Source organism: Ovis aries, chromosome 2 (genome assembly GCF_016772045.2).
Source record: "Ovis aries strain OAR_USU_Benz2616 breed Rambouillet chromosome 2, ARS-UI_Ramb_v3.0, whole genome shotgun sequence".
NCBI lineage: Eukaryota > Metazoa > Chordata > Mammalia > Artiodactyla > Bovidae > Ovis > Ovis aries.
In genome coordinates, this window is record NC_056055.1 from 229,245,009 (window position 1) to 229,267,525 (window position 22,517).

At 45.3% G+C, this 22,517-nt stretch overlaps 1 protein-coding gene across 2 annotated transcripts in view; it reads right to left on the reverse strand.

Annotated features, from left to right (window-relative positions):
- Positions 1-3,632: 3,632 nt before the first annotated feature.
- The window catches only part of COL4A4 (collagen type IV alpha 4 chain), a 152,661-nt gene continuing 133,776 nt past the window's right edge, over positions 3,633-22,517 (reverse strand). Inside the window, exons 44-48 of one of the 2 annotated variants that reach the window (XM_042244323.2) lie at positions 19,659-19,784; positions 14,783-14,899; positions 12,634-12,822; positions 10,321-10,607; positions 3,633-9,272 (exon numbers count right to left, since the gene is read on the reverse strand). In XM_042244323.2, the coding sequence (XP_042100257.1) occupies positions 9,009-9,272; positions 10,321-10,607; positions 12,634-12,822; positions 14,783-14,899; positions 19,659-19,784 (983 nt within the window). In that variant the 3' untranslated portion in view covers positions 3,633-9,008. Of the gene's footprint in view, positions 9,273-10,320; positions 10,608-12,633; positions 12,823-14,782; positions 14,900-19,658; positions 19,804-22,517 lie in introns of those variants that run through there. The other variant, XM_060411348.1, reaches the window with a different exon arrangement.

Consider the following 22,517-nt stretch of genomic DNA (forward strand, 5'->3'; position numbering starts at 1 on the left):
ACCACAAAACTGAACTAGGGTTGAGAAAGGCAAACAAAAACCAGTGTATTCAACTAATTATCTCTCAGGCAGTAAGCATTTAGAGCTGGTTTTAAATTTGGTTTCTTTGCTTGATAGTGATTTCCTGGTTGTCTGTTAAACATTCCCATGCTTTGGCTGTGATCAGTCAACTTAGGAGACCTCTTAATTCAGACTCTTTCCTTGGTTTTCAAGATGAGGAACCAGTTAAAATAGCTCCCTCTTTAGGACCTTGAATGTATTTAGTGCCTGTGATTCCAAAGTTGTACATGATTGTTCACAGCCCTTCTGTCCTTTTAAGCTGTCTGTTGTTGAGGCCTGGACAGTAAAAGGCTGGTTTTTGTAGAATTGGAGCCTATATACATGTCCATCACACGTTCTGCTGCTTGGGAAGTAAGTTAATAATCTGAGTAAACGGAGTTGCTCAGGTGTCCAACTCCATACGACCCCATGAACTGTAATCCGCCAGGTTCCTCTATCCAAGGAATTTTCCAGTCAAGAATACGGCAGTGGGTTTCCATTTCCTACTCCAGGGGAGATCTTTGCGACCCAGGGATAGAATCAGTGTCTCCTGCTTTGGCAGGCAAATTCTTTACCACTGAGCCACCTGGGGGATTAAAAGACTGAGACCCATCACCAGAAAAGGACAATAAAACCCAGAGGGTGTGGCAGACCTGGCCGCCTCCTTCCTCTTCCTAGTTTCTCTTGAAAGAGTCAGTAAAGAATTGTATTCAATTAATAACTGATGCAAAGAGCTGACTCATTGGAAAAGACCTTGATGCTGGGAAAGATTGAGGACAAAAGGAGAAAGGGGCAACAGAGAATGAGATGGTTCGATGGCATCACCAACTCAATGGACATGAGTTTGAGCAGGTTCTGGGAGATGGCGAAGGACAGGGAAGCTTGACAGGCTGCAGTCCATGGGGTCGCAGAGTCGGACGCAACTGAGTGACTAAACAACAAGTCATTAAAAAACAAAATCCTATCATCTCTTCCCTTCCCTTCCTATGGATTACTGCAATCATTTTCTTTCTGCTTTTGCCCCAGTCTTTTATTTTAGAGTCACAGACTCCCTGCTTAAAATCTCTGTTCATTGCCCCACTCAATACTTAAAATTTGTCTTCACTCAATTCTACATAGCACTGCCCATTAATCTTCCAAAATCTATTTTTGCGATGCCACCCACCACCTCAGTACATTTTTCTCATTTCTCTGTTGCCAAAGGATAAAGGTCAAACTCATTCGCCTCAACCATGGGGCTCCAGCCAGCCTTTCAGCCTCACCCTCACTGTCCCTAAGGGAGTCTGTGCTACTGCTAACAGGTCTCATCGTTGTCCAGGCCACGAGCATTCCTCACCCTGTGGCTTCCATGCAGTAGCCTATTCCTGTCTCAGCGTATCTAGATCCTCCCTGTTCTGCCCCCAGAATGATCTGCCCTTGGAGGGTGTTCATCACAGTTTCCACAAGCCGCTTAGAATTGCTAGTTATCATGAAGTGAGAGAAGGTCTCTGGATCGTAAGCTTCACAAAGGCAGGACTTTGTGTTTCTGTGCATCTCTTCATAGTACCTGATACAATGTCTGAGGTGTTAAAACCAATAAAGTTTCTGTGGAGTGAAACAGAAGCTCATGTATAACATCACCAGTGGCACCCGTTAGAAGAGGTGCCTATTGCTGCTTGATACTGTTAACTGTGTGTCTGTTTTCTTGAGTCACAGGAAAGAATCACTTGAAAGAAGCTTTTGCCCATGTAGTTGTTCAGTTGCTCAGTCTTGTTCGACTCTTTCCGACCCCATAGACTGCAGTACACCAGGCTTCCCTGTCCACTATCTCCCAGAGTTTGCTCAAGCTCATGTCCGTTGAGTTGGTGATGCCATCCAACCATCTCATCTTCTGTCGCCCCCTTCTCCTGCCCTCAATCTTTCCCAGCATCAGGGTCTTTTGCCCATAGAAGCAGAAACATCCAGGCCTTCCCCCAAGGTTTACAGATGGTGGGGAGAGGTCTCCATCCTCCTGTGCCCCGAGCTGGTTTCATGTCATGAATGCTACAATGTAGAGCACAAAACTCAAGATTCCAGGACCTTCACAGGGCATCACCAAGGAGCCCCTGTGGATACCACCAGATCTGCCCACTGTTCCTTCGCAGGTGTGTTTGTGTGTCTGTGCACACCGCTTTTCCCCCCATGGCATTTTTGACATCTGATTCAGGATCTTCAGATGAACTGGCAGTTTGGAATATACGATTTAGACTTTATCAAGGAAAACCAGAACATGACTAGCAGAAATCACTGAATTTGTTTGTAATGCATATTGCTGCTTGGGTAGAGAATTGTGTGATAAAACCAGTAGTATGGGAGGCCATGGTGTAGTGAGTAAAGCACAGTCTTAAGCAATTGATGGACCAGGGTTCAGGTTCTCCTGTGTTGACTGTGTGACCCCGAGCAAGTCATTTATCCTCTCTAAACCTCAGCTTCCTCATCTGTAAGATAGGATAGTTGAGAGGTTGAGGGGAGCTCATACCACAGGGTTCATACTGTTCCTATCATACAGTAGGTGTTCAAGAAATGTTCGTTTACTAACATTATTGCTCTATTAAGTGAGTATACAATTGTGCATGCTCAGTTGCTAAGTCATGTCCAACTCTTTGCAACCTCATGGACTGTATCCCGCCAGGCTCCTCTGTCCATGGATTTCCCAGGCAAGACTACTGGAGTGGGTCATCACTTCCTCCTCCAGAGGATCTTCCAAACAAGGGACCAAAACTGCATCTCCTGCGTTTGTAGGCAGACTTTTTTTTTACCGAGTCACCTGGGAAGCCCAGTTAGACCAAATAACCTCTGAAGTTCCCTCCTAATTAAAAACAGTTGCTCCATAAAACAGCTATTGAATATCTGCACTGCACCCACCCCTGTGCTATGAGGATAAAAATACCTCCTGGCCCCTAACTTCCAGTCACTCTGGTTGTCAGTAACAGTACCTTCCATTTTGTATCTCTTTGTAGTTATAGCTCTTAATTTTTTTAAGATTTTTTTTGAACTTTTTTAAAGTCTTTATTGAATTTGTTACAATATTGTTTTTGCTTTATGTTTTGGCTTTTTAGTGTGAGGCATGTGGGATACAAGCTCCCTGAACAGGGATCAAACCCACACCTCCTGCCTTGGAAGGCAAAGTCCTAACCCCTGGACTGCTAGGGAAGTCCCCTATAGCTCTTACTTTTAACCCTTACAGCAACCCTGTGAAGCAGGTGGTCTGATTCTTCAACTGATGGGACAGCTGAGACCCACGAAAGCAGAGCCCCATGCTGGCAGGTGAACGTAATTCAGCAGAGGATTGGTTTCATGTCCACCCCAGCTCACCACTGCATGGAGGACAGTGCTCTCTGGAGCCTCAGAATCATGCTTTCCCAAGCCCGGGGGCAGTGGGGCAGGGGCGGCGGGGGAGGAGAGGGGTCACTGTCTCTGCTCGGCTCAAGCTCTTCCCATCTGCAGATCACACTTCTACCATGTAACATTTCTTGTTCCCCCCAACCCTAAGGCAGGCCATGTTACATGGTAGGTTAAGTAGTAAACTCACTTTGGCTTGAAAGAAAATGAATGCACCAGATAAAACACAGTTGTTTTTGGAGGTCATCAGAATTTTATATATAATAAGTGATAGTATAAATTGCAATACAACATTTCAATGTCAATAGCAAACCAGGCACCTTGCAAATGTTATATGTTGAAAGTCTTTACAACTGTAGGTTAGATAAAGGGATGCAATTTATCAGACACGTTTCACATTTTTTTCCTATGAATCATTAAATATTTAAGCACCATAAAATTCAAGCATTTCACATGGATGTGGCAGCCAACCTTGGTGGTTGAAAATGCATTATGCAGAATCTCTGGCAGATAATAACAGTGGCAATTGCAGAGTACTGATTTTTAATGTCAATTGTTTTGTTCCCTGAAGAACTTCCTGGTAATGATCCTGCAGGAAATGGTGACTTTTTTCACATGTGGTACAGTAACTTCGAGAATTGGAATAAAATAGCTTTCCCAAAGACATTAAGAATTGATAAACAATTCTAATCAGTAATTTATATGCCCTGTGAGAATCATCATGTTCCACTATGTAAAGAATCCCAAGAAATATGTTTTCATATGAAAGGGCTTGTTTTAAATTGGAGATGTGGCCATAATAAATGTACGAGGTCAGCTACATGCTGGACATATAGAGTTAATTTTCAATGCAAGAGTAGGCATTAAGCCCCATTTTGTAAATGTGGGAAATGGGGGTCAGGGAGTTGGTGTATCACCCAGGGTGCTGCCACTGGAAAGGCACAGCTGAATTGAAACCTAGGTTCAACCAACTTTAAGGCCACATCTTTCCACTGTTCTTGCAGCCATACCAAATAAAAGTAACAATGATAAAATTAGGCTGGTGAGCTGACAGAAGAACAAATCCATGTAATTTCCTGAAACACAGAGAATGATTTGTTTTATTATAATCTCTAAGAGGCTCAAAATAAAACCCTTGATAAATCCAGTTTTAGTAAACCATTCTGTTGCTCTTTTCCTCAGCACCAATAACATATACAAATTTTGTAGAGGGGATTTTATGCTAGGACACTCAAGATCACAAGTGAACACAGCCTACAGCATGAGTTAAGACATATCACATTTCCACGAAGAGTCTTCTCTCATTGTCAAATCTCTCGAATGTTATTTCTAAAATTTCAGTTTATGGAAAAGTATGCTACATTTCAGGGGAGCCCTGGTGACACTGGGGTAAAGAATCTGCCTGCCAATGCAAGAGACATGGGTTTGATTCCTGGGTCAGGAGGATCCCCTGGAGAAGGAATTTGCAACCCAGTCCAGCATTCTTGCCTGGGAAATTCCATGGACAGAGGAGCCTGGCAGGCTCAGTCCACGGGGTCACAAAAGAGTTGGCCATGATTTAGCGACTAAACATAAATAAGCTACATTTCAGGAGTGGGTAATGGTTAAAGTTTATCAGTCGGCTTTCTGTCAACAATTGTAAGATGAGATTGTGGGTGTGCAGATAGGTTGTCACATTAAAATTGTTTGAAATGAGAAATGGTTTGTACTTGTAACCATTTTGTCAATGAGAACCAATACCCAGAGCTGAACATCTAATGTCTAATGATGCTAATTTGAATTGTCAGTGAAGAAAGAAGAGTCAATAACATGCTCAGCTCTATGTGAGCCCTGAGCATATAGCAATGAATGAAGCATGGTGCCTGCCCTCTGAGCTTACATTTTAGCAAGAGAATGAAGGCAGAGGGATGAGACAATACAGGAGCTGTGGGGAAAGCATGAGAGAGTGAGCAAATCCCTGACTCGTACTGGGAGCAGCAGAACGGAGGCCAGATCATCGTGGAGAAATGCACACAGTCCTCCCTACCAGCTAATTCAGTCTAAAGATAAGTTGTTGTCTGCCAGGTAAACTTAACGGAGGTGGGACAGGGCCATCGCTGATGGAAAGAGCAGGAGAAAAGTCACATGCCTCTGTGATGAGCAGAGAGTTCCCACAGCCCTTTCCCCCTGTGGGAAGCCATCTAGACTTTGTGGGCAGTGGGGTCATTTATCACTGTGGACAGTGACTGCAGCCATGAAATTAACAGACACTTGCTCCTTGGAAGAAAAGCTATGACAAATCTAGACAGTGTATTAAAAAGCAGAGACATCACTTTGCTGACAAAGGTCCATATAGTGAGAGCTATGGTTTTTCCAGTAGTCATCTGTGGATTTGAGAGTTGGACCATAAAGACTGAACGCCGAAGAATTGATGCTTTTGAACTGTGGTGTTGGAGAAGACTCTTGAGAGTCCCTTGGACTGCAAGGAGATCCAACCAGTCAATCCTAAAGGAACTGAGTCCTGAATATTCATTGGAAGGACTGATGCTGAAGCTGAAACTCCAATACTTTGGCCACTTGATGAGAAGAACTGACTCATTAGAAAAGACCCTGATGCTGGGAAAGATTGAGGGCAGGAGGAGAAGGGTGTGACAGGGAGTGAGATGGTTGAGTGGCATCGCTAACTCAATGGACATGAGTTTGAGCAAGCTTCAGGAGATAGTGAAGGACAGGGGAGCCTGGTGTGCTGCAGACCATGGGGTCGCAAAGAGTTGGGCACGACTGAGCAACTGAACAACAGCAAAAGCCAGAGAGTAACAAAGTCAAGTTTGCATCTTAGAGAAATGAAGATGAGAATTTGAAACTGGAGGTGGCAGCTGGGAGATGTCTACTACACAAGCAGAGGTGAAGGACAAAGGCTATGTTAAGACAGGTGCAGTGAGTCGGAGAAGAAGGTAGCAGTCCACAGGAAGTGGAGACTGAAATTGAGGTCTGGGGGAATCTAAGAGGAGGGATTATGGTGGATAGGCCTCCCTCCGCTGGCAGCATGGATGGGCTCCACTCATTGAGAATAAGAACCTGAAAGGAAACACCCTGACCCCCAGCTCATAGCAACTGTCTTTGGGCAGTCCAGAAGCATTTCAACTAACTCGCTGGGGGAAAGGGTTTGGGAGAAGGAGCTTTTAGTAAGGATAATCACCAGTAAGGGATTAGGAGAAGAACTTTAAAGCTTTGTTCATCCTTCAGAGAGAAAGGAGAGAAGTACACTGATGGGTAACCAGATAAATAAACTAATGGCCTAAAAAATAATGTGGTTTTCTAATGTAAGATAGTATTTTTTCCATAATCTTGCTTTTTCGAGCATTGAAAATAATTTTTCAAAATCAGCAGGCAGCATTTGTACTGCATTTAGAGGGGGCTCTTGTGATACTACTATTTTGAAATCAGCCTTGTACACTACCTTGGACTCACTGTGGAGGAACTTGTCCACTTAATTCAGGCTGTTTTTTTTTTTTTTAATTTATTCGGTCAATTTGTTAAGATAATATTCTGATACTAAAATGAAGGTGTTCAAAATAGCAAGCAAGATATATTTTCTTATGGTCCATCAATCACCCTTTCATCTTCCCAGAAAATGTTCTCAGAACAATTTCATGAATGAACGAGATGAATTTTTGGAAGGCCTGAATTTAGGTAATATATGAAAGAACTTTTGGAATCAGAAAATTGTAATTATAAATAAGGTTGAAATTGGCTTAAATTTCAGGTGTATGCAAATATTTAACATGCCATAGCAGAGTTTTAAAAAATTAATAAAGGGTCAAATGAACTAGGAAATATTCTGGTACATCAAGATAATATTTCCTCTTAAAATGTACATTTTTCTCTTCTTACCAAGAAGCAGCCTTAAAATAAATTGCCATCCTGGGGGCAGCCCAGAGCAAGATTCATTTGAAATATATTCTGCATATAAGAGCACACTCCCAATCAATATTTGGCAAGAAAAGCATTTCTGATAAACAACATTTTAATTATTATTAAGTGCTTTGAAACTAAGCACCAAAATGAATGTCACTTTCTCATGGGAAATTTCTTTAGTTTTCTCTAAAATACCATTTTTTTAACATGAGAAATGGAAATTTAATAAAAGTCTTTTCCAATAAGCCATTTGATTTTCAGGATTAGATCACAGAATTCTAGCAAAATAGAAGACGTATCCTTTTGCTAGACAGAAAACTACTCACTGTAAAATGACATGACCTCTAAGCTTTTATTAAAAAAAAAAAAGCCAAATATCAAACTGCTGCCTTGGTCTAATACTGATATAGAATACAAGAATGTTTTTAGGATAGGGAAAAAAGGAAGCTCCTGTAAAAACCAATAACAGAACATAAGACTCAAGCTGTAGGTTGTCTTTGTTTCATTTAAAAGTGCCAGGTCTTTGGCAGGGGCCGGGGGTGACGATGACTTAAATGAATCTTCTTACCTTAGTTTAATTAAGTCGGCCCTTCATTTTCTCCCAAGCGCATGATGATAGCTCTGTCATTTCCCTGCATGAGATGCCATTATGTGAATGGCGGGAAAGCGTCCTTTGTGGGGCTGTTGGGCTGCTCTGTAGGCGTACCCAGGGGAGGGAAGGGGTCTGCTTTGTGTGAACGTGGCCCCATGTGGCTCCAGGCCCATTAACACACACACACACACGCGTGCACGGAAGACAAGTCGGACCCCAACTGGGCCAAAGCAGTCTGTTTGGAAGTTCACTGCAGTGGGGAATCAATTTTTGTGAATCACTGCCTTAATATTCATTAATAGCTTTTAGGCTCTTAATCCCTTATTGAACATATTTTTGCTCCATAATTGCTACATTTCCAAAGGGTTGCCAAAGTAGGCATTTCTATTCTCTGAAAAATGCAGAAGGGAACATAATGTTTTATGTTCATCTGCGATGTGTTTTATGCTAATGTTTCATCTCTGGAATATAGCAACCATGGTCCTTCACGGCATAATGATTCATTCTGCTTTGAAATGAACTGTTAAGGCTGGCTGTGTGGGTTTTTGTTTTTTTAATCTCCTTGGGTCATGGTTTTACAATTATTTAAAGTGCATGGAAAAATAGATTACAGAGGAAATCATTTTGAAACGTAGGAAATCTCTACTTCCTAGTTCATTTGCTGGCCTATTTTTTTCTTTTTTTTTTTTCCTGTAACATCCATCCAGAAGCCCACTGTATTATAGAGTAATTGACTTCAATTGTTTGAGTTGCTATTAACCAATGAATGAAGTTTCCAGTAATGTCATTTGTAATCTGGCCTTGATCATCTATTTGCCTTCCCCTGAATTAGCATACTTTTAAATAAAGCCAGCGTTTCCCACTATCCTCAATGAAAGAAGAATATCTGTGTCTCGTCTAGATTGGTAGGTCCAAACAAATCCATATGTGTGGCACTTGCTTAATCTGTCCAGAGCAGAGGAAGGAATGATATAGTCCTCTGGGAATAGCCACATCGAAACAGAAGGAATGGCTAAACCAGGAGTCTAAGATGAGCACCACTGAATCTCTTAGCACATCCTAGGATGTCTCAGCCTCCTGGCAAGTTTCTCTTGGCGACCTGATTGCGAAAGGTGGGATCTTAGCTATGCTTTACACAGACTTGGCACCTGCTGACTTTCTGGCGTTGAGCATGGCTTTCTTTCAAGGTGTCCGGTAATGGTGCAGAGGAAAACTGCAAGTCCGGTCTCACTGTTGTCAGCCAGAAACTATACTTGTTGGCAAAAAAGTGGCAAGTTCCCTGCCGGCCTTGGCATTCCAGGAACGGTGCAGCTCTGAAATCCTCTAGGCAGCTGCCTGGGGACATGAGGGCCTGCCCGCCTCCTTGGTCCCCAGCGCCTGTGTGCTACCCAGACAACAGGAGAGAATTAGGGCTCAGACATGTGCAGACAAACCCAGACCCAATCAGTGACACACCCAGGTCTGGGCCTGACTTTACATTTTTCCTAAAAATCATCCCAGGAAGAAGAGACTATGATCTGCTAAGGAAAGGTGGCTCAGTGGTAAAGAATCTGCCTGCAATGCCAAGAGACACAGGTTCAATCCCTGGGCTGAGAAGATCCCCTGGAGGAGGAAATGGCAACCCACTCCAATATTCTTGCCTAGAAAATCCCATGGAGCAGGGTAGCCTGGCAGTCTATAGTCCATGGGGTTGCAAAGAGTCAGACATGACTGAGCGAAGAGGAAAGGATGGGCTTCCCTGGTGGCTCAGTGGTAAAGAACCTGCCTGCCATTGCAGGAGATCCTCGGGTCAGCAAGACCCCCTGGAGAAAGGAATGGCAGCCCGCTCCAGTATTCTCTCGCCTGGGGAATCCTGCGGACAGAGGAGCCTGGCGGGCTGCAGTCTATAGGGTCACAAAGAGTCAGACAGAACACGACTCCGTAAGAACAACAAAGGAAAGGGTACATGGGGAAGGAGACGGGTGCGCACACAAAAAGAAACCCCTTTCACTGAAAAGGGAAAGTGAAGTCACTCACGACTCTTTGCGACCCCATGGACTGTAGCCTACCAGGCTCCTCAGTCCATGGGATTTTCCAAGCAAGAGTTCTGGAGTGGGGTGCCATTTCCTTCTCCAGGGGATCTTCCTGTCCCAGGGACCGAACCCAGGTCTCCCGCATTGTAGGCAGATGCTTTACTGTCTGAGCTACCAGGGAAGCCCCAAACTGCGGGCTGATGCAAATCCATCCTCTAAATTCTACCCAAGTAATACAAAAATTCATCCACAATAAGCAGAGGGGTGGCCTTGTGTCTCAGCAGGCTATAGTTTTGGGTGGCCTTCATGACCCTCATGCCAAACTGTTGCCCATTGACCCTGGATTCTCAAATTACCATCCAGTCCAGATGGAAGGGGCGCAGAGGGGGTCTTAGGGACGGTGGAGGCGCAGGGGCTCACCATGAGGAAGGAGTACCCGATCCAGAGGCTCCTCCAGGCCCGCGGACACGGGGGGATGGACTGGTCTTGGCTGTGCACCGCCACAGCCTGGGCAGGGGCCTCGCACACGGCACAGCGGCTGATGTACGGGCGGATCTCGTCCTCCGAGAGGGGCGTCATGGGCAGAGGCGCGGTGCTTGCTAGCCAGTAGGACCTGTCATTCCTCCGGGCATAGTGGCACACCTGGTGGATGTTGCAGTAGGCGAAGGGCAGCGTGCTAAAGATGGGGAGGCAGGAGCCCGCCAGACCTGGGCAGGGGAGACCACATGGAGGCTGAGTGCTCTGCTCTGGGATGAGCTTCCCTACCCAGGCCCTCTGCAGACACTCATCTGGCATTGGCAGGGGGCAGGGGACGGGGTCGTGGGGTGGGGGTGGGGGGTGCCTGGCCAAAGCCTGTTGCTGTGGGCACCTGACCAGTTTGGCGGCCTCTCGGGTCTCATGGGTCAGGCTGCTTTTTTTTCCTGGATTGCTCTCCTGAGTCAAGCAACAGGCCAGGATGCTCGAGAGACGTGAACATACGTCTTCTCGAAGAGCTTCAGGAATTTTCAGGAAGCTGCTGGCCCAGCTTGGTAGGGGTAGGGAGCTGAAGGAGCCAAGGGGCCGTGGGAATACAGCAAGACAAGCCTGAGAAGTGGGAGCTCCCAGGCACCCAAGCCGGATGGCTGCAAGAAGTGACTGGAAGCCAGAACCTGAATTCCAAACAAGGTTTGGCCAGGTTTGGAGACAGTGGTGATGGTTCAAAGGAAAGGCCTGTTTATATAGCAGCAAAGAGGGTCAGAGGTAATTAGGGAGCACGGAGCTCAAAGGACTCAGAGTTCAGCCCTGGGGAAGGCTCAGAGAGCAGGCCTGGGTCTATCTGTAGCGTTGCTCTAGTATTGAGTTGGCCAAAAAGTTCCTTGTGGTTTTTCCGTAGGATTAACGTTTTTACACCCAATAAAGCAGACCAAAGGATGCAGGCTTTGTCCATCTCATTAAGGAGTTGGATTTTATTCCAAGAGGTCGGCAGAGTGCGGCCACAGTGGGGTGACTCTGGCTAGAGCAGGGCAGGGGAGGAGACACTGGTGGTACACGAGAAAGTAGGTGCCCCCCACAGGCCTGCATGCTTCTATCACCCTTACTGATAGTGGGGGTCACGCCCAGTGACAGGACACACCTCACCACCAGCTGATCCTGTGGGCACAGCCCTCCTGCACCCACCACTGCAACCACCACTATCTTAGGGGGATCATAAGTGTCAGCATCTGGGGACTCCACCCTCAACTTAGAAGTCAGTTCTTGAGGCTTACAAATCCACTACTGGAAATTGACAAACAGTGCTAAGGAATGATGCTCAAAGTAAAGTTCTGAGTAAGTAAAGTAAAGTAAACTTTACTTTTCTCAAAGTAAAGTTGTTAAAGAGTATAAATTTGCAACTAGTATATACATAAGTCCTAGTGATCCAATAAATAGTGGAATGAATATAGACAACAATATTGTAGCATAATCATCAAATTTATGAAGAGATTAGATCGTAATTATTCCCACCACAAAAAAGAAATTATAACTATGTGATATGATGGAGGTGCCAACAATCAATACAATGAAGTCATTACCATATATATATATATATATATATATATATATATATATATATATATGGATCAGATCAACACCTTGTACACCTTAAACTTACATCATGTTATGTGTCAAATGTATTTCATTTGACAATGAATTCCAAAAGAATACTGGAGTGGGTTGCCATTTCCTTCTCCAGAGGATCTTATCGACTCAGGGACTGAGGCAGCATCTCCAGGAACCAACCATATCCTGATTAAATCATTTATATTGGGAAATAAAAATTGCATTTTATATCAGAGTTATACTTACTGAGGAAGAATTATTTTTAAACTATTAATATGTAGTCAGATTATAATAATTATTAAAATTATAAGTAACCTAAATTATAAAATAATTATTTTATAATTTTATTTTATAATAATTATAATTTAAAATATTTATAAAATTTTCATAATTATCATTTAAAATTTTATAATAATTAGTACTTAAAATTGGAAATAAAAATATAATAATGATATAGCTAGAATGAGCTTTCTTGGCACCTCACAGGGTCATAGATGTAACAGAATTAGTTGAGAATTAGCATGGTAGTTGAAAAAGAAAAAAACATCTCATAGAAGATGAGTGATCATTTAAGATATTGATGAATCCATGAAACTAACCCAAAAGTTTTGCTCATAAGCAACGAACCTGGGTGACCATGTGCCGTCTACGTACCTAGGTCTTGATTGTGAGCTTTCTCCTGTCCTTCCAGGTATAGCAGACTATACCCAGTCCAGAGCCTGGGCATGCCCATGGGGCAGGTGGGTTCTCCATCCGTCTGACTGTGGAGAACCAGGAGGAAGCCACTGAGGTATCCAGGGCCAAACCCTACAGGCCCAGGGTCCCCTACGGGCCCAGGAGGGCCTGGAAGAATAAAGAAACATAAAGAAAGGTGGTTTAGGGAGTTAAGTTTAACAGATATTTCCAAGTACCTCTGTCTGGTGCTATGCTAAGTACTCAGAGAACAGAGAGGAATGTTCCCCTCACACAGCTGCAATGCACCCCAACAGCTCACTCAACAAGCACACGGTTTAGCAACTTCTAGCTGCTTGGGTTACATCAGCACAGAAACAGCTGAAAATACCTGCCCTCCTACAGCTTACATTCTACTTGAAGAGGAGAAATGACAAGCAATAAGCATAACGAAAAGGTAAACTATGAAATACTTAATAAACGGTAGTGCTGAGAAGAACGATGGGGTAATGACAGCCAGCATGGGACCTCCCAGACTTTTCCAACTAGATTAGGAGTCTGCTATCTGAAAAGGTGACTCTCAAAAGTTGGTCTGTCTGATACCTCCCAGACTCATTCCATGGTTCTCTCATATTGTCCGTTCCATTCTAAGAAGGACAAGGGTTTAGAATCCATTGTGATTATTGGTTAGTTGCCAAGTCGTGTCTGACTCTTTGCAACCCAGGGACTGTATAGCCCATCAGGCTCCTCTGTCCATGGGATTTCCCAACCAAGAATGCTGGAGCGGGTTGCCATTTCCTACTCCAAGGGATCTTTCCAACCCAGGGATTGAAGCTGGGTCTCCTGCATTGCCGGGCGGATTCTTTACTGCTGAGCCACCAGGGAGGCCCATATGTTTGGCTTTGAATCTTTTATTTTAAAAGAAAGGGAGGTGGAAGAAGCCCAAATTCTAGATCTCTAACTGGCTGGTGGGAAATGAACAGCTATACAGAATATGAGCAGGGACATCTCCTTTGGCCTCTCTAAGGGGGTGACCTACTGAAGAAGGTCAGTGGCTACTTCTAATTGCCAAAAGCAGAGGGTGGAGTTAGGCTTTGACACCTTTAAAAAAGGTGTTTGTTAAAAGCTTTTGTTTCTGAAAGACTGGCAGCTCTTCTCATCTATGCTGTAAACCAGAGGCTACAACCTGGTAGCTTGTGGGCTGCATCAGGCCTGCTCATGTGTTTTGTTTGACTTACAAAGATTTGATTAGTTAAGATTTCAGACTAGAAAAGCAGGGTATAGGGAACAGAGGGCCCACACTCCTACGTGGCCACAATTTCCACATAGCAGAAGCCAATCTCTGCTTTCAGACTGAGGCCCCTTCCTCAGCATCCCAGCTCCCCCACACCTCTTCACCTGCTTCTCATTACTAACCTGGTACTGCCAAATAGTCTCCACAGAGGAGATTGTATCTGGGAGTCTTCAGGCCCTAACATATTGCTTGATGAGTTATATTTCAGATTTATATTCTAAAGGGTCTTATCTGCCTTCACCGAAGGCCCACTCTCAAGTATTTTTAAAGAAAAGCCTTGTGTTCTTTTTAAGTGGCATCATCGATTCAATGGACATGAGTCTGAGCAAATTCCAGGAGACAGCGAAGGACAGGGAAGTCTGGTATGCTGTAGTCCATGGGGTCGGCAAAGAGTCAGACACAACTAAGCAACTGAACAACAAAATGTATTGATGGCTGTATGATAAGAGGAATGAACTCAGAAAACCAGAGACAAGTGATTCAGCCAGTTATAGACGTAAGACCACCCCTGCTGGCCCTAAGATCTTCAGTACAGCCTCTCAGTGGTACAACCATGCCAGGCTCACATTGGGAAAGTGAACAGCAGAAATGGCTGAGCCTTTTATGATAATGAATAGTGCTTTGGAAGAGTAATGGACATAAGGCCTTGACCCGTTTTTATGATAGTCAAGTATCAATTAGAACGTGGGGAGTCCATTCTTTCCTGCTCCTGTTGCTTTGTCTCCCTAAAGCCTGGTGAGTTGGTATCTAAGGCAAACGCTTGAGAGGCCAGGGACCTTGTACACAGTTCTCAGATTCACTGGGCCAGAGAAAAGAAGAGAAATGGAAACCCTTTACCTGGTGCTCCTGGACAGCCCGCTTCTCCCATGTCCCCTTTATGTCCCGGAGGCCCAGGGGACCCTGGGAGGCCATCCTCACCTCTCCTGCCATCCAGCCCAGGCTCTCCTTTGCACCCTGCAGGAAAGTTCACAACAGCAATGGTGACAATGACGTGACACCTGCTAGGCTAGCATTTACTTCCTGAATTCCACTTGGCAGCCTGGGCCTCCCATCTGGACACACCTGCATTAGCTCATTCATTTTGCAGGTATGTGAAGTTGGGATTATACCACCTCTACTTGGCGGCTGCTGCTGCTGCTGCTGCTAAGTCGCTACAGTCGTGTCCGACTCTTCGTGACCCCATGGACTGCAACCTACCAGGCTCCTCCATCCATGGGATTTTCCAGGCAAGGGTACTACAGTGGGTTGCCACTGCCTTCTCCACCTCTACTTGTCAGTTGGGATAATTTAGACTCCAAGAGGTCAAGAAACTTAACCAATTAAGGCCAAAGAGCCAGGAATGGGCAGAGCCAGGATCTGAAGCCAGACCAGCAAGGTGTTGAGCAAGGTGTTTTCTTCATAGTCTTATATTTGGACCTGGTTGGGTTTTTCTTTTTGTTTTTTTTTACACTGAACATCTATGGCTTTTGTCATTAAATATTTTCCTTAATAATGATGCTTTAGAAGCCTGAATGGAGGAATGAATACAACTGAACAGCATTCATCTGAAAGAAAGTCAGGTTAAATTTAAAACAAGAGAAGCAACTTTTAAAGACCAGCTGTTTGTGGAGGGTTCAAGGCACTAGGAAGCAGGGTAATCTTTTTATGTAAAATTATCTGATTCAGTCTAAACACAGCCACATGACTAGGTGCTACCACGTGGGGAGATGGAGGCTCAGAGAGGCCACGGTGAGGGTCACATGTGCAGAGGACATGGACCCAGCAGGCCAAGTGCACAGGCTGTGCCAGGTGTCACCAGTCCCGCGCTTGGGACAAGCCACAGGGCTCAGGAGTGCTCCCTGGGGCCCTGGGAGCTAGCTGTCATCCTGAGACTTGAGCAGTCCTTTCTTTAAGTGTTTGGTTTATTTTGGCCAAGGCATTAATTCATCAGCAGTGATCTGTTTTGGTCTGGGAAGCAGATTTGGTCCCTGCCTGTGGGAGAGCTTACAGCCCTTACCGTAATTATCTGAATTACTAGCCCCTTGAGGTTTACAGTGTCTAATCTCTCTCCCTTCCTCGACCATTGTCCTTCTCTGGCAATCTCTCTCTCTTTCCGCCATAAATCAGCCTAAAACCAATCATTACGTCAAAGAGGCTTCACTCCAGGAACTGCCCCACTTTTCCGCGCTGGGCTATGTTCTTTGAGGCAGCGGGAGCCCCCTGAGGGAATGGAGGAGGGGCTGAAGCACTCAGGGGACCAGACCTCTCACTCAACTCCCCTCTCACACAGCCCCCCCACTTAGAGCCATCTGAAATGCATGCCCCCCAAACCTTTACATTTTGCATCCCCTGCCTGAGTGGCCTCCACAAACCTCTTTTTGTCCCACAACCAGCAGCCCCCATAACCGATGTCGGTTGCAGTGCGTTCGATGTGGGCATCAGGGGTGCTCCTGGCTTTTGGGGCACTGTCATGTCACTCCCTTGCCTCTTGGATCATAAATTCTCCTGGAACGTGCTGCACGCCTGGGCTGTGTTCTTACATGGTCATCACTCAGTGAGTGAGAATGGAACCCCTCTCCTCCTCCCTAGTGAGGGGAGGGATGCCCCTCCCTGTCTAACTAGGCAGACGCCTCTTTCCAGATGGCCCTGCTCTCTTTCCACCAGCATCAAAGAGAGTATCTGTTAGTTTGGAAGGAACCTAGGGCCCTGCGGTGAGCTCAGAACATTCTTTTCTTTCCTATCCAAAGACATGATTCCAACACATGGCCACAGGGTGATTCGGGAAAGGGCTACCCAAGGTTAACGGGCCAGCAAACAAACAGGTGTATCGCAGAGAAGGCAGGAGCCATTTCTTCCCAAGTCCCCACATGCAGCAAGCCCATGGGCCATCTGGAAAAGCCTCCCCCAACCAGATGTTACGATATGGGCTTTGCTCCCTTTCGAGGAAGACAAATGGAAATTGTAAGCGGATGACGTTTTCCGAGCCCCTGGAAGGAAAGCTTCTGTTAACTTGACATGTAGGCGCAGAGCTTTTCATCTGGAACTTGTTCACAAGAACAGAAAAACAAACGTGTGCTCAGTGGAGTCTGACTCTGCAACCCCATGGACTGTAGTCCACCAGGCTCCTCTGCCTATGGAATTTCCCAGGCAAGGATACTGGAGTGCGTTGCCATTTCCTTCTCCAGGAGATCTTCCTGACACAGGGATTGAACCTGTGTCTCCTACATCGGCAGGCAGATTCATTACCATTGTGCCAGGAAGAGACCTACATCTGAAAGCCCAGCGCTGTCAGATGGAGTCCCTCCTCTGAGAGGGTCAGGTGTTGAAGATAAACGCTCCCAAACAGGATGTAGGGAATGTCAGTGTGACAGTAACAGTTCAATCCAGAACGGAAACCACTTTTGAGTTCATCACAGGAAGCCTCAGCCTTTGAGGGCCACGTGGGAAGGATCATTGTAGAGATGAATGAGACGCATGAGGAGAAAAGCATTAGACCTTCTGTTATCCAGGGTTCTTAACAGATACAAGTTTTACTTGGTGTGGCCATTACCCACTCAGATCGGGCAGGAAGGAGCCAGAAGTTCATTTTCTCCTCTGTAGATCTCAGCTGCAGCAGTTGGCTACAAGGTCAGCTCAGAAATGAAAGAGGTCTTGATGGAAAACAGGAAGAAAACCATATTATTTTAAGTGGAGGTGGTACTTCTGTGGGGCAGTTTGATCCTTCACAACCAAACTCGAGGTGGTTTAAGCAGAGGTGGTACTTCTGTGGGGCAGTTGATCCTTCACAACCAAACTCAGGGTCTTCTTTAATGTCCCGCTCACCCTGCTAAAAGAATCTCCTTCAGAAAAGGAAAGATGACCCAAACCCATAAGGGTTCCAAATTTCCAAATTTGCTGGCATATCGAATGCAGCACTTTAACAGCATCATCTTTTAGGATTTGGAATAGCTTAGTGGAATTCCATCTCCTCCATCAGCTTTGTTCATAGTAATGCTTCCTGGGGCCACTTGACTTCACAGTCCAGGATGTCTGGCATTAGGTGAGTGATCACACCATCATGGTTATCTGGGTCATTAAGATCTTTTTTTGTACAGTTCTTCTGTGTATTCTTGCCAGCTCTTCTTAATATCATCTGCTTCAGTTAGGTCCATATCATTTCTGTCTTTCATTGTGCCCATCTTTGTGTGAAACCGTCCCTTGGTATCTCCAATTTTCTTGAAGAGATCTCTAGTCTTTCCCGTTCTATTGTTTTCCTCTATTTCTTTGCTTTGTTCACTAAGAAGGCTTTCTTATTTCTCCTTGCTAGTCTCTGGAACTCTGCATTCAGCTGGGTGTATTTTTCCCTTTATCCTTTGCCTTTCTACTTCTCTTCTTTTCTCAGCTACTTGTAAGGCTTCCTTAGACAACCACTTTGCCTTCTTGCATTTCTTTTTCACAGGATGGTTTTGGTCACCACCTCTCACACAGTGTTAGGAACTGATGGTTTGGTTTAAATACTTAAGAATCCTGCCCTCCTGACAATGACTGAGCAATGCCCATGTCCATTAGGTGAATAAGGCCATCTTTGCCAGAATTGAGAGTGACCCTCCCCCTCTTTCCTCTTCCTCTTCCAAGAAATACACCTCCTCCTTCCTTCTTATAGGCTGTTTCTGCTCCACTGAGCCCCGATTCAACAGTTTTTAATTCAAGATCAAATCAACACCTAATAATGACTACTCGTAGAGCATTTACTCAGTGATGCTAAGAGATTTCAAAGCTTCGTATCCAGAGACTTCCACGGTGGTCCCGTGGTTAAGAATTCATCTTGCAATGCATGGGACATGGGTTTATTCCCTGGCTGGGGAACTAATATCCCACATGCTATGGAGCAACTAGGCCTGCATGCCACAACTAAGACCTGAGACAGCCAAGTGAATAAATAGTTTAGGAAGATAATTATTTCTTGGGGGGGGGGGGACCTTATGTCCAAAAGCCACCCAAGGATAAAACTTAAAATAGGTGTTCCCCTAAAAATAGAAGGGATATTGTAGATCCCATTGCGTGCATGCATGCTAAGTTGCTACAGTCATGGCTGACTCTGTGACCCTATGGACTGTAGCTGGAGAAGGCAATGGCAACCCACTCCAGGACTCTTGCCTGGAAAATCCCATGATGGAGGAGCCTGGTGGGCTGCAGTCCATGGGGTCACTACAAGTCAGATACGACTGAGCGACTTCACTTTCACTTTTCACTTTCGTACATTGGAGAAGGAAATGGCAACCCACTCCAGTGTTCTTGCCTGGAGAATCCCAGGGACGGGGGAGCCTGGTGGGCTGCCATCTACGGGGTCACACGGAGTCGGACATGACTGAAGCGACTTAGCAGCAGCAGCAGCAGCATGGACTGTAGCCCGCCAGGCTCCTCTGTCCATGGAATTCTCGGGCAAGAATAGTGGAGTGGGTTTCCATGCCCTCCTCCAGGGGCTCTTTCTGACCCAGGGATAGAACCCTGGTTTCTTATGTCTCCTGAATTGGCCAGTGGGTTCTTTACCACTGGGTCCACCTGGGAAGCCCATAGATCCCCCTACTACATGATTAAACCTTTGGATAAATGTAGAAAAAATGTTAAAGGGGAAGGAGATTTTCATGCTTGATTCCCAAGAGTTGTTTAGGCTCCATACAAAAACCTACATAGCAAACACCCAGATTTTCATTTCAGCAATCTTCAATGTCAGAAATCAGAGTGAGGTTCATACCTGGTCCCGGTAGGCCTCTCATGCCAGGAAGCCCCATGGTTCCTTCCGGTCCTCTCGGGCCTGGTACCCCAGGAAGCCCTGGGATTCGGGGGCAGGCATCCAAGTCTGCTGGGGGCCCAGGCTCACCTGAAATTGGAATCACCACCTGTATAAAGGGTTCAAATGCTTATGAACCAGTGCCTTCTGCAATTTGGATGGGATTCTGACACCACATTGGAATGTTAGCAAGAATGTTCAGCCATCCAATGTCAGCTTTGTGAAGGCAGGACTTTGTCTTGTTCACTATGTGGGGCAGGCAAACTTCTCCAAAACTTTTCGTTGAGTGACTAAATGAATGATTGAATGGGATTTTAGAGGAAGCAAAGGTAGGAAATAGTGAAATCTGGCTGAGGCAGTGACCGTTGGGTGAACTTCACAGGATTTGCCATCTTTGGGCCATTTCTTACTAGGTGCTGGCCACAGGTGGCATGGGGAGAGGTCCTGGTGGGTTCCTCACACTCAGCTTAACATTGCTTTAATTCAGCCATCTACACTGCAGCCAGCTGGGTTTCCAGAGTGTCTGCTACCAAAGGAGACATGATTTCAGGATGGCGAGTGGCACTGAGGCAGCAGTGATTTTCAACCTTGAGTGCATGTTGAAATTATCCAGGAGAGTTATAAACATTCAGGTATCTGGGCCCCATCCCAGAAATAGCGGTTTAATTGGTACAGGATGTGGCCTGGGCAGTGACCTCAAGCTTGACTGTACAATAAATCCATCTGCAGAGCTTTTCAAAAATACTGCTGTGGAATCTAGAAACATGGTACAGATGAACCTATCTGCAGGCAAGGAACAGGCATGCAGACATAAAGAAGGGAAACGTGAGCACGGGGCAGGGAGGGAATGAACTGGGAGACTGGGATTGACGTATTAAGGTATATATACTGCCATGCGTAAAACAGATAGCTAGTGGGAACTTGCTATATAGCTCAAGGAGCTCAGCTTGGTGCCCTGTGATGACCTAGGTGGGTGGGATGGGTGATGGGGTGAGAAGTCCAAGAGGCAGGGGATACATGTATGCATATAGCTGATTTACTTTGTTGTAAAGGAACTGTAGTCCAATTTTTTTTAAAAGTACTACTGTGAAGAATAAACCACCACTGCTTTTTCACTAATAAGCTACTTCAGAACAATATACCCCTGAGCCTCATTCTACATGTTAGTTTGAATGCTCTTGGTTTGCAGAGCCTTTTTGGCATGTGCACAATAAACTTGTACTAATTACTAAAAAAAAAAAAAAAAAAAGTACTACTGCCAGCACCCCATCTAGATTATTAAAAAGGAATTTGTGTGAGTGAAATCCAAGCATCAATAATTTTTTAAACCCTCCAGATGATTCCACTATTCGCCCAGGCTAAGAAGCACCACTGGAAAGATGCAGCTGTGACCTGAATACATCATGACTGTCTCTCAGGCTTGTTAGAGCCCTGAGTCTCTGAATCAGTAGAGGCAGCAATTTGCATATTCTAATAAGTGCCCGGATGAGCTCAATGATACTGATATGGGAATCTCACTTTGAGAATTGCAGCCCTAAATGTTGACATTTTTTTATTCTTGGTCACATTCACATCTCTTATGACAGTTTTTTCCCCCTAAATCTTCATTCAGTCTCCCTGCAATCATTCCACAAAGGACAAGAAATAATAGCTCTAAGCAATCAGTCCATTCTAAAGGAGATCAGTCCTGGGTGTTCATTGGAAGGACTGATGCTAAAGCTGAAACTCCAATACTTTGGCCACCTCATGTGAAGAGCTGACTCATTGGAAAAGACTCTGATGCTGGGAAGGATTGGGGGCAGGAGGAGAAGGGGACGACAGAGGATGAGATGGCTGGATGGCATCACTGACTCGATGGACATGAGTTTGAGTAAACTCCGGGAGTTGGTGATGGACAGGGAGGCCTGGCGTGCTGCGATTCATGGGGTTGCAAAGAGTCAGACAAGACTGAGCGACTGAACTGAACTAAACTGAAGCAAAAATGACGACCAATAACACCAAGTGGATGCTTTATCATGCATGAGAAGTGAAAGTGTTAATCAGTTGTGTCTGACTCTTTGGGACCCCATGGACTGTAGACCGCCAGGCTCCTCTGTCCTTGGGATTCTCCAGGCAAGAATACTGGAGTGGATAGCCATTCCCTTCTCAGGAGCATCTTTCCAGTCCAAATCCAGGGATCAAACCCAGGTCTCCTGCCTTGCGGGTGGGCTCCTTACCATCTGAGCCACCAGCGGAGCTCAACATGCATCAGATCCCATGCTAAATGGTTTATGACTGAATGTTCCCACCCAGGCTGTGTGTGTGTGCTGCTGTCATTAGAATTTACAGGGAAGAAAACTCAGGCCCAGGGAAATAAATGACATTTATTTATTGACAAGTAAATGTCATGCAGCCAGTTTGTGGCATGCTGCTAAGTCGCTTCAGTCGTGTCCTACTCTGTGCGATGCCATAGATGGCAGGCCACCAGGCTCCACCATCCCTGGGATTCTCCAGGCAAGAACACTGGAGTGGGTTGCCATTTCCCTCTCCAATGCATGAAGGTGAAAAGAGAAAGTGAAGTCACTCAGTCGTGTCTGACTCTTCGTGACCCCATAGACTGCAGCCTACCAGGCTCCTCCGTCCATGGGATTTCCCAGGCAAGAGTACTGGAGTGGGCTGCCATTGCCTTCTCCATAGTCTAGATTAAAATTCAAGACACCTTGTATCCAAAACTGTGCTCTTCACCCCCACCCCATACTGCCCTCCTTAAGGACTCTGAACGTCTACATGCTGAATTCTAAGAAATGCAACATATTGTAGAGCACACCCTTCATTAGTTATCGT